General features: G+C 27.7%; 1 protein-coding gene across 10 annotated transcripts in view; it reads left to right on the forward strand.

Annotated features, from left to right (window-relative positions):
• Acsl (Acyl-CoA synthetase long-chain) overlaps positions 1-12,209 on the forward strand; it is an 18,859-nt gene extending 6,650 nt beyond the window's left edge. For 6 of the 10 annotated variants that reach the window (XM_035882869.2, XM_035882865.2, XM_035882868.2 and 3 more), the window contains exons 2-8: positions 7,582-7,936; positions 8,280-8,648; positions 8,913-9,308; positions 9,448-9,760; positions 9,886-10,149; positions 10,259-10,534; positions 10,630-12,209. In XM_035882869.2, the coding sequence (XP_035738762.1) occupies positions 7,586-7,936; positions 8,280-8,648; positions 8,913-9,308; positions 9,448-9,760; positions 9,886-10,149; positions 10,259-10,534; positions 10,630-10,784 (2,124 nt within the window). In that variant the 5' untranslated portion in view covers positions 7,582-7,585 and the 3' untranslated portion in view covers positions 10,785-12,209. Of the gene's footprint in view, positions 1-452; positions 672-3,434; positions 3,538-6,845; positions 6,995-7,581; positions 7,937-8,279; positions 8,649-8,912; positions 9,309-9,447; positions 9,761-9,885; positions 10,150-10,258; positions 10,535-10,629 lie in introns of those variants that run through there. The other 4 variants (XM_035882863.2, XM_035882861.2, XM_035882862.2 and 1 more) reach the window with 4 other exon arrangements.
• Positions 12,210-12,616: the final 407 nt, after the last annotated feature.

Genomic DNA, 12,616 nt, shown 5'->3' on the forward strand with positions numbered 1-12,616 from the left:
TTAATAATCCTGTTTCGTTTTTTGTCAAGTCGAATTCTTGTATCGGATATCATTCAATCAAATTTCATTTTTTACTCAATTTATTAGAAATTTCCCAATCAATCAATCAAGACGAGTATAAGCACTTTGATAGTTAAAATTAAATATTAATCGTATTATTATCGTGAATTATGTATTAGAATTATGACGTAATTCTCGCCATCTTTATATAATATTAACAGCAATGTTTCACCTTGAGGAAACTTAACAATATAACGTAACACAGGGTCCAATGTTCAATGCCGTGAAACTCATTATCTTTCTCTGTCTGTCTGTCTCTTTTTACATCTCTCTCTCTCTCTCTCTCTCTCTCTCTCTATCTATCTATCTCTGTCTGTCTGTCTGTCTCCCTCTTTTTCTCTCTTTCTTGCTAGTTTAGTTTATCGACGTTTATATTTCTCGTACATTTTTAGATCTACTATTACTACGAATCGATCGTATGGATTCTCGACTGAAAACGAGATAATCGATCTCCCATAGAGATAACTTACAGCGAACTATTTTATAAGTAGGAGAAAAAACGCAATCTCGTTTTATCTTTTCTTCTAATTTTTAGAAACGCAACAGTAGTATTATCGTTGTGTCGTGGTTTGCAGACTATTTAAAATGTGCTCGTCGAGTTTGAAGAGAAGGTACGATGAGAGGAATTATATATTAGAAATCGAACGATTTTTTTTTTATTTTTCCAGACTGCATAATATTGTCATTGAATTATGGTATCATTGCGAATATAGAATTAATTTTTTTTTTTTTTTTTTTTTTTTTTTTGGCATGCGAGAAACTCAAAGTAACAAATTTTCGTCTCTTTTACAATTCCATCTCATAAAATCAATATAGATCTAATTTTTTCTTTAATCACGAGGCTACTCCGAGTCAAGCACGTGATAAAGCAATCAACGAGCAATATGCATAGAGGAGAATATAATCTATGTACTGTACTCGCATTCGTTCGTTTCTAACTGCTATGTATTATAGTCAATATGTATGTACTTACTTGATATTTCGTCAAGTTCGATTATGTTATCCAATGTATTCACGTATTTATTCATCTCAGTATGCATTTATGAACTTATCGACACAATTTATATATACATATATATATATATACGTATGTATCTATTATAGTGTTTAGGTTTAACAATGTCGAATGATAATCATTCAATTTTTGGATTGAAAAATTAATTCTCTTCTTTACGAGCTTTGATTTTTCAAATATTATCGAATAGTTATCAATCAAAGATATTTTTTTATTCAATATTTCATAAAAATTATTTTATTTAATAATATTCAAATATAATAATTAAATTTTCTCCAATGACCTGACGGAGAAATCATCGTCCATTATCTTCCATAAAATTAATCAATTTATAATATTCTTTTATATCGTAACTTTCGATCTTAATTACATATAAATTTATTTAATCATATATATATATATATATATATATATATATATATGATTAAATAAACCTTCAGAAAGTTTATGCCGATGACGTTAGTAGTATGCCATTTTCAGATAAGATAATGTTTTAAACATTTGTAAGATAAATTGTTTCTTTTTTATTTATATATTTCCAAAACCAATAATTAATAACTAAAAATAGTCTTTTTTGAGGAATGAGCGAGGACGAATTTGACGACAAGTCAGAGAATTTCTCGTTTACTGATCCTCTTGTCTATTTTCAAACGCTAAGAACCTCATGAGAAGGCTCACTCACACACTCATTCCTTACCTCTTTTTCTCTCTCTCCCTTCTTTTATCCCTCCTTTTACAATTCCTCTCTCTATCTCTTTCCCCGTTTTGTGTATCCTCCGTGATATTCCGATCGAAGAAATTAGGACGACGAATTATCTACTATTTCAAGTAGTTTTCACTCATTAACACTTACAAATCGTTTGAACAATTGTCTCCTTTTCGAAGAATTCAATGAAATGCAAAACATTGTGAAATAATTTGGAATGAGTTCTTTGTTTTATTATTATTGTTATTATTATTATTATTTCTTTTTTTATTTTGTTAATTCTATTAAACAATCGATTGAAAAGAAACACGTATTGTATTTCGAAATATTCATGTATTTTCGAAACGAACTTCATTAGTGCATAGATATTAATTAAATTTTATATTACAATTTAGTTTCCTTGCTTAATGAAGAAATTGTTTTCTTTTTTTTCTCTCTCTCTCTCTCTCTTTTATTTATTTTGAAAATATTTATACTTAAGTATCTGTATTCGTGTGTAAATTTTGGTGTGTTTAATTTTTTCGATAAGATCTTGATATGAAACTTAGGAAATATTAACTCGATTCATTGTAAATTTTTGAGTGGACTTATCGAGAAGTTCAGAGAAAAGATTTAAAAATTCAATCTTATTTTTTTTTTTTTTTTGCTTGATTCTATTCGCGTATATAACTTTTTATATTTATCATTTGTAGTATCGTATACAATATTCATAAAAAATGATTATTAATTAATACATTTTAAATGTATATTTTTAATATCATATTAATATTTATAAAAATAAAGTCTATTCATGTTCGGAACAGGTTGCTGATATTTAATAGATCCAAAATAAGTAAATGCATATACGTATCTGCATTGTGTATATATGTATATATATATCGTAGTATATAACATGTATCATTAGAAACAAATTGATATGTTTCTTCAGGTTCAATGAGTAAAATCGATAATAGATAGAGATGACATGGACTCTGTCTGTTCATTTCTCACACATACAACGAACGTTAATTTTTATATCATGGATTTGAAGAAATATATCAATACATAGCATTTATCTTGGTAATCTCGAAAGTCTGTATAGTCGAGATCGTAAATGAATATTTTTCGATCAAAGTCCAAACGAGAGATCAAAGTTTCCATATCTCTTTTTCTGCATTTATCTCTATTTTTATCCCTCCTCTTTCTCTCTATATATATATCTTTTTTCTTTTTGTTTTTTTTTTTAAATGGAATGGAGCGCCGAGAGTATAAGCGAAATATAAAAAAATAAAAAATAAAAAACAAAAAGATCTAAAAACATCTTAAACTGTATAATAAATTGTGAACTTTGTCCTTATGTCGCTAATATACCAAACAACGAAGCGATTGTGATTGATGCGACATTGAATAATAGTGGGCAAAGGAAGGCGGAGGTAGGGAGGGCGCGATAATGAAAAAAATGGGGGTAGGGGAGGGGGGAAACTAAAAAAAAAAAGTGAAAAGAAAATAGAAAGAAAAGATGCAAGAGATGAGAATTTTTGTTCGTTTGTTCTTCGAAGACTAACATCAGATCGTTTTGATTTTTGTGTCTTTTTATTTTTTTCCCACCTTTTTTTTCTCTCTTTTTTTCTCTCCCTTTTTTTCCCCTTTTTTTGGGAATGATTTTTCTTGCAGTGCCATTAATCCGCATCAGCGAGAAATAAGAGAGAATACCTGAAGTTAATCGATCGGAAGTAAGCATAAACTGGGTCGCCACCATGATCGTGGAGGACAAACCGTGAGTTTGTAGAGCAACTCTAAAAGAGAGACAGAAATGTAGACTCGTTGACACTACGTCCTATTATTTTGCTGCACGCAATCACGATTGACAAAGCCCTTTTCACAATTCCTAATTGATTATCGCTTAGTATGATTATCGTTTAGTATCCTATAAATTGAACTTTGATCTTATTTATTTTTCTTTGTTTCTTTCTTTCTTTCTTTCTTTTTTTTTTTTTTTTGTTTTTTTTTGTTTGTCTTTGTTCCTTCAAATCTTACGCTTCTCTTTCACATTTATTTTATTAGAAATATTTTATTCGAAAATTATTGCTTGTTTTGATCGTTTAATATATTATTATTATTTTTTTTTCTTTTTTTAATTTTTTTCTTTTTATTAATTAGCATGAATTTTTATTAGAGCTTGCGTTTGCACGTTTACGCAGTCAGCTTGTTTATTTATATAGTATAGTTTTTTTTTTTTCTATTTTGTCTTGTTTAATATTTAGTAAATTTATTATAATAATAATTATAATAAACATTATAAATGTTTATGTACACACATACACGCATATACTTATATACATATAGTTATATAATTATATAATTAATTATATGCTATAATTGTTTATAACATAACGATTATATAATATTATATAATTGAATTTATTTCGGTTCATTTTATAATATTATATAGAAATATTATTCTACAAAATTATATAATAATTATATTTAAAGATATAAGATAAATTTTTAATAATATAATATAACAGAAATTATATAATTAAATTATATATATATATATATATTTTCTTGATTTAAAATATTTTAACATATAGAATACGTCTATTCTTTTTTTTTTTTTTTTTTGCACGAGTTGAAATATTTAAAATGTAGGTCATTACGTCTGGCTTAGCATTTCTAATGTCTAATGTTAGAACATTTCTTTTCATTCTTACACGTTAGTTTTATCGGTGAATCAGCAAGATTTTTATTTATCTGCATAGTCATAGATATATGCATTCTTTTATATATATACAAATCAAATTATAAAATTTCAAGTTGGGTTGAGTACATCGTTTCTAGAATTCAATATTATTTACTCTCTTTGCACACATATACTGAGAAACTTCCATTATAAATAACCTTCGTTTCTTATTTAATCATGGCGTTTTTTTATTTACTTTTCTTATCAGAATCGTTGGGCGTACTCTGATAATATCATTCTTTAACGTTTTCCTTTAATATGGATCAGTAACTATACTACGACAATTTTTGATTAAATTTATATTTCGTTCGTTTGTTCGTTCTTTTCTTTTTTTCTTTTTTCTTTTTCTTTTTGTTTCTTTTTCTTTTTTTCCTTGCTTTTTATTCATTTTATTTTAACGTAATGAAGAAATTTAATCATTTTTTCTTTCATACATATCATTTTTATAGTAGAAATTTGACACACATTCAAACTATGAATGAGAAAAATTATTTCATTGATTATAGCTCAATTATATATTATATTATATATATACGTGCATACATATGCACATGCATTAAAATGATAGTGAGCAAGCGAGCGAAAGAGAGAGAGAGAGAGAGAGAATTCCCTTGTATATGTATATATAGACGTATGTATAGAGGGTGTTTCAAAAATAAATCGTCAAAATTTAAAAGCATATACTACTCGTTCTAAGGATAAAAAGAAACGTCATAAATATGACTCCCTTATTTTTCCAAGTTAAATATTATATATATATATATATATATATATATATATATATATATCACCTCTGATTTCACCTTTGAAACACCCTGTATCTCTCTCTCTCTTTCAGTCTCTTTCTCTCTTTGTCGTTAATTATCGTTGATAAATGAGAATCGACAATTATAGCTTGCACGAGTAGTTACGAAACGTTATGTAAATGTATATTTTCACACAGTAGTAAATAATAGAGTAGAATTTGTCATGGGATTAATTAACAATTCGAAATTCGAACTAATTGTATTATTTATGAAATTTGATTTATGCTGAAATTCAATTCTCTCTCTCTCTCTCTCTCTCTCTCTCTCTCTCTCTCTCTCTCTCTCTCTCTCTCTCTCTCTCTCTCTCTCTCTCTCTCTCTCTCTCTCTCTCTCTCTCTCTCTTGTATGTATGAATACGATAAATTTAATAAAAAGAAATATTTTGATATTATCATATAAAACCCATACAAAGGTATACTTATAATCCTTGCTCTGTGTGTGTGTGTGTGTGAGAGAGAGAGAGAGAGAGAGAGAGAAAGAGAGAAACGAGAGGAGGGAGAGTGTTTATCATGGCATGTGAAAGACAATGTTCAAAGTCCACTGAATTAACTTAGTTTCATCTTACTTCATCGTAATATATATGTATGTATGTGTATGTCATATATATATATACACATATGTATCTTGAGAAATTTTATTTGAATAATTTCGTAATTAACTTTCTTAATTTATCTTATTTTACTTTCCATTTTTTTTTTTTTTTTGTATTTTTTTTATCTTATTTTATTAATTGTCATTCTTGTTAATTCATATCACCTAATTTTAATCATCGTTCAAAGTTCTCTCATGCCAAATATTTAGTTATTATACGAGATTTTTCTTCATATCGTTTATAATGTTCTTTTGCGACTTATTAATACTTCTTTTCTCTCTCTCTCTCTCTCTCTCTCTCTCTCTCTCTGTCTCTCTCTCTCTTTTTTTTTGCAATAAACTTGTGGCAAGTTAATGATATCCATTTAAAAGGAATCAATGACATAATAATTATCATTATTTTTTCTCATTATTAATGACTTTTGAATAACAAGGTTTTCTAAGAATTTTTTTTTTATAAATTAAACGATTTTTTATTAATTGATATTTAATATTATTAAATTGGGAATCATTTGTGTGTTTATTTGTGTATGTATGCGTTTGTGTATTTTATACATAAACATATTGCGTAAACAAAATTTATGTCTATATTACATATAGACATATAAAGTTAAAAAAAGAAAAGATCGTTCAAAGAAATATGGAAAAAATAAAATATTGCATGAGAATTAAGTTTACAAATGAATGTTATTTTTGTTTCTTTTACATCATAAAAAAGCAAAAAAAAGGAAAAAAAAAGGAAAAAAAAAACAAAAAAAAAAAAAAAAAAAAAGAAAAAAAAACAAAAAAAAAAAAAACAAAAAAGAAAAGGAAAAAAGAGGAAAAAAGAAGAAATAAAAAAATACATACATTTGACGTCGACGTTTTTTTTAGTTTAGCCTTTAAACGATATGAAGTTCATTCATCATTTTCTATATTTATCATTGAAACATGTCGAGTAATGTATATAACATAACATATATATTCGTCGCTCAGTTTGCCGTGTTTATTCTTACTTCCAAAGGAATCCGTTAGTCTGGATAAAAATAAACTTGAATATCGTCGACCCTTGAAGAGCAATAGTGCATTTATATACATATAGTATATGTAATCAGGTCACTATTTACATACATACATACATAGATACATAGATATATTGGCTTTTTGCCCAATTTTATATAAGTTCTTTTTTTATTTGTTCTATTTGAATTTATTTAGTGTCTATACATTTATAATAATAGATAAGTATACCTCTTAATTATCATCTCCACCATTATTATTATTATTATTATTATTATTATTATTAGTATATTGCTTTATATTTTTTTTTATTTATACTTCTTTATTTATGCATCCAATGCACGATTGATAACGCAGCATGATGCATCATTATTACGAACATCCGCTTATTACCTTACGAGAGTAAAAAAATATAAATTTGGTTTAAATTATTCCATCTATATCTTTGATTATTTAGCATTAATACGTTCGCTCTGATATAGAATAAGATATAATATTATATTACTATGTTATTGATAAAAATTAATTATTCTTTTTTCTTTTTCTTGTTTATTTATTTATTTTTTTTTCTTTTGAATTTTATATTAATAAAAAAAAAATCATCAGACTCGAACGTATTAAATATTATCGAAATAAAAATGTTAAAATAAATAATAGTCAAATTGATGGATTACATTTTCAGGGAGATGGAAAGCTTCTGGATCACCAGTGCGATCAACGCGATCAAAGCTTTATCGTACGTGTACGACCTGCTGACCTTTCCGGTCTATCTTATCCTTCAACGGCCATGGGAAAAAAGGAAGGCCTCAAGAAGGATCAAAGCACGTCCTATCAGCAAGAGCGAAAATTCGATCACTTACAGAAGTGTTGATTCACCCGGTCCAATGCATGTCAAGCTCGAACGAGAAAAAGTTTGTACGCTTGAGGCTGTCTTGCTTTGGGTTAGCAAGATACATGGTGAAAAAAAGTGTCTTGGTACCAGACAAATCCTTGCTGAGGAGGATGAGGTTCAACCTAACGGAAGAATCTTTAAAAAGGTAAAATAGTTTTATATTATTATTTTTGAAATAATGTGAAATTCCATTTTTTCTCCCTCTCTCTCTCTCTCTCTCTCTCTCTTTTTATCCAAGGAAGAAGGGAAAATTTTCTTTTTGTTTTGATTGAATTGTATTCGATTGAATAAAATCACAGCTTGATTTAAATATTTCTAGAGAGAATTTTTTTTTTCCGATGATATTTCTTGTAACGCCATAAGAACTTTCGATTGAAATGATTATAAATTAAATAGAAATATTAGCTCGGATATGTTTCGAATTATTTAGAATGTTTTATGGAAGTTTTATATAAAAATGTAAATGTATCAATCAATTTTCATTTTAGTATAAAATGGGAGATTACAAATGGAAATCGTTCGTGGATGTTGAAAGATTGGCCGCTTCCTTTAGTCGTGGATTGGTCGAGAATGGTCTTACTCTACGTAAGAATATAGTAATTTTTGCGGAGACCAGGGCAGAATGGATGATCGCGGCCCACGCTTGTTTCAAACAAAATCTAACGGTGGTAACGATTTACGCGACACTTGGAGATGAGGCTATAACACATGGTATCAATCAGACAGAAGTTGACACAGTTATTACTAGCCATGATTTGTTACCGAAATTTAAACGACTTTTACATGTGTTACCTGAAGTTAAGAATATTATTTATATGGAGGATCAACTTAAGCCAACTGAGACAAATGGTTATAAGGTAATATGATAGATAAATTATAGATAAGAATATAGTACGACGTACTATTAATTATTTTGACCGCTCCTACTACCCACCTACATTGTATAACCATTTATATTTTTAAACAAATCATTTTGCTCAATTAGATTCTCAAAGAGAGTAATTAAAAATAATTAATTACTCCAGATATTATATACATCACTATCTAATTCTTATGAATTAACACTTAGAAGTTAGCTAATCAGATTTAATTAAATTCTAAACATATTTACTTGTTATCAGGAAGGAGTACGGCTGATGCCATTCTCAGATATTATCAAAGTAGGAAACACGTCTAAAGCAGTGACAGTTTCACCAAAAGCAGAGGACACTGCTATTATAATGTATACATCGGGTTCAACTGGTGTACCAAAAGGTGTCTTACTTACTCACAAGAACATTGTGGCAACCTTAAAAGCATTCTGCGATGCTGTTGAAATTAAATCAGATGATGTTTTTCTCGGATTCCTACCGCTCGCTCATGTTTTCGAACTTCTTGCTGAAAGTGTATGCTTACTTACTGGCGTACCTATTGGTTATAGTTCACCTCTTACAATGATTGATTCGAGTAGCAAGATTCAACGAGGTTCCAAGGGTGATGCTTCTGTTCTTCATCCTACTTGTTTGACTGCAGTGCCGGTAAAATATTTCATTTTTTTAATATTTATATTAGATCATTGTATAGAAAAAAATGATTACTATATTTTATTATTATTATTATTATTTTTAAAGAGCAGTGATTATTAAATTATTATAGAACAATTATTATTGATTTTAGCTTATTCTAGATAGGATATCTAAAGGTATAAATGAGAAAGTGAAAAAATCTGGACCTTTCAAATTAGCCATCTTTAATTTTGCTTATCATTATAAATTAAAATGGACAAAACGTGGATATGATACTCCTTTATTCGACAAATACATCTTTGGTGCAGCCAAGCAGATTCTTGGTGGTCGATTGAGACTTATTCTCTCTGGTGGTGCACCTTTGAGTCCTGAGACTCATACTCAAGTAAAATTGTGTCTTTGTGTCACCGTTACTCAGGGATATGGTCTTACGGAAACTTGTTCCTGTGCTACTGTCATGGATAGTACGTATTTTTATATCTTTCCTTGTGACACGTTTTTGAACAAATATACATATAAGTTTACTTTTCTCATTATTTATATAATGTATTTATTCATTTATTTATTTTTTTTTCTTTTTTTTTGGTAGCATATGATAGAAGTATTGGAAGAGCTGGAGCTCCAACAACAGCTTGTGATATTCGTCTTGAGAATTGGGAAGAAGCTGGTTATCGAGTAACAAATTTACCAAATCCAAGGGGTGAGATCGTTATTGGAGGTGACAACGTCTCGATTGGATATTATAAGTTAGCTGAGAAAACAAAAGAGGATTTCTTCCAGGAAAATGGTAGACAATGGTTCAGAACAGGTGATATTGGTGAATTTCATCCTGATGGTTCTATGGAGATCATAGGTAATAATATAATTTTGATATAGCTTAACATTTTCCTTTTATTTTTATCTTTTTTTTTTTTATTGATATTAATTATATATATATATATATATTGAATTATTGATTCTAGATCGAAAGAAAGATTTGATCAAATTACAACTAGGCGAATATGTTTCATTGGGTAAAGTCGAAGCAGAGTTAAAGACATGTCCAGTTGTAGAAAACATTTGTGTTTATGGAGATGGAAGTAAGGTTTATACTGTAGCACTTGTAGTACCTAATCATCACATACTTGAAGAGATTGCTTCCAATATTGGCATTACTGGAAAGACATTCGAGGAACTTTGCGACGATCCATTGGTGGAAAGAGCAGTACTTCAAGAGTTAATCGAGCATTCAAAGAAATGTAAGAATAATCAGTTGCATTATTATTATTACTATTTTCTAATTGTATTGATCTCGTTCATGCATCTAAACGTTTTTTTTTTATTTCTGTAACAGGTCAGTTACAAAAGTTTGAAATACCTGGCGCAGTAAAACTCTGTCCTGAACAATGGTCACCCGACATGGGTCTTGTAACAGCTGCGTTTAAACTTAAGAGAAAGGCTGTACAGGAACGTTATCAACATGAAATTAACAGAATGTATGCTTCGTGATGTCGGGCTAAAATGTGCACGAGGTGTAAGGAATAATTTGTATAAAAGAAAGAAGAAAAGAAAAAAAAAGAAAGAAAGGAAAAAAACGAATAAAGGAAAATGTCTAAGGAAGGCCACCCTCGTCCGATGGAACAGTACCTCGAGAAACATTAGACATTGTTTTATCTGGTAATCGTAAAATAATTTTTTTTTTTTATTTTTTTTTTATTTTAAAAAAATTATTATCATTAACGAAGAAACGAGTTGTGAAAGTCCTTGTATGACGAAAGTTATAAGCTTTGTAGTGTCTTTTGTTATTGTCTTCCGATAGTAAACAGGTTCGATTTGTTTTTATCGTTTTTATGTGTATATATATATATATATATATACATACATATATATATATACATATATACATATATATATATATATATATATATATATATATATATATATATATATGAAAATATATGAAGAGATTAAAAGATTCATCTCTCGATAAATATTGCGGAAATTTCATGTTAAAGCGATTCTACCAAGAATATATTTTTATCTAATATGAATGATACAAATGATAAGAAGATAGAGAAAGAGATAGGAACAAAGAAAGAAAGAGCCTAGTAAGTAAATAAAAATAATAATAAACTGTCGAGATATATATATATATATATATATATATATATATATATATATATATATATAGAGTGAGCGGTGGGAGGAACAAAATAAAAATAAAATAAAACAAAAAGAAACAAATGGTGCAGGACGACCGTCCTCTATTATTATCATAAATAGCAGGGAAAAGAAACAAGGGACGTTCGTTTATAAGATTAAAATTTTTATTTATGTTCTCTTTTTTTTTTTTTTTTTGACAATTGTCATATAATATTGCTTAGTATGCGTTTTTAATATTACGTCCGAGGGAATCTATCTGAACAATAGTAATCGACCGAGGATGAACATTCTGAAAATGAACTGATTGTGTAAGTTCACGAATCGTACTGTGTACTTACTTTAAGTATTATAAGTAATCGCCGAGCTTAAGGAAAATATGGAGGAGGGCTACTTGGAAAAAAGGAACAAAAGAAACAAAAAAAATAAATAAAATAGAATAAAATAAAACAAAACAAAACAACAAAAGAAAATTAAAAAAAAAAAAAAAATAATAAAACAAGTAAAAAAAAATAATAAATTGTCGTTATTTCGATTAACTTTGATGTGTATATATATATATATATATATATATATATATATATATATATATATATATATATACACACATATCTATAATTATATATATATAATATAGAAGAGAGAAAGGAAAAATGAATGACTTTTATTACATACATATAAACAATTGATCGTTTCGCGTTAGAAAGAGGGTATATACATTGTTAGTTTAAACATTTAAAAAAAAAAAAAAAAAAAAAAAAAAATAACCAAAAATTCGAAAGCATTTAACATTTAATTTAAGTTGCGACTATTTTTTTTGTATTTTTTTTTGTATTTTTTTTTTTTTTATATTTTTCTAATTCCCGATTATTATTGGGATTGTCAATCAGGATTATACTCACTGTCATTTTAATATAATAATAGTATTCGTGGATGATATGTATATTGACGAAAAAAAAAACAAAAAAAAGAACTTTGCCTACATTTTGCAGTGTCGATATAAAAATTATAAGAACACACACACACACACAATATTTTTTTTTTCTTTATCACGTCTGCAATGTATATATGTGTGTGTTGGTCTGATGGGTACTCTCTTATTGTTATAATTTGCATGCATGTACGTACTTGTGTGTATGTAAAGGTTGATAATTAATATATAAGAAATAAAAAATATTTGG

Source organism: Vespa mandarinia, chromosome 12 (assembly GCF_050613455.1).
Source record: "Vespa mandarinia isolate Hongniang chromosome 12, ASM5061345v1, whole genome shotgun sequence".
Lineage (NCBI taxonomy): Eukaryota > Metazoa > Arthropoda > Insecta > Hymenoptera > Vespidae > Vespa > Vespa mandarinia.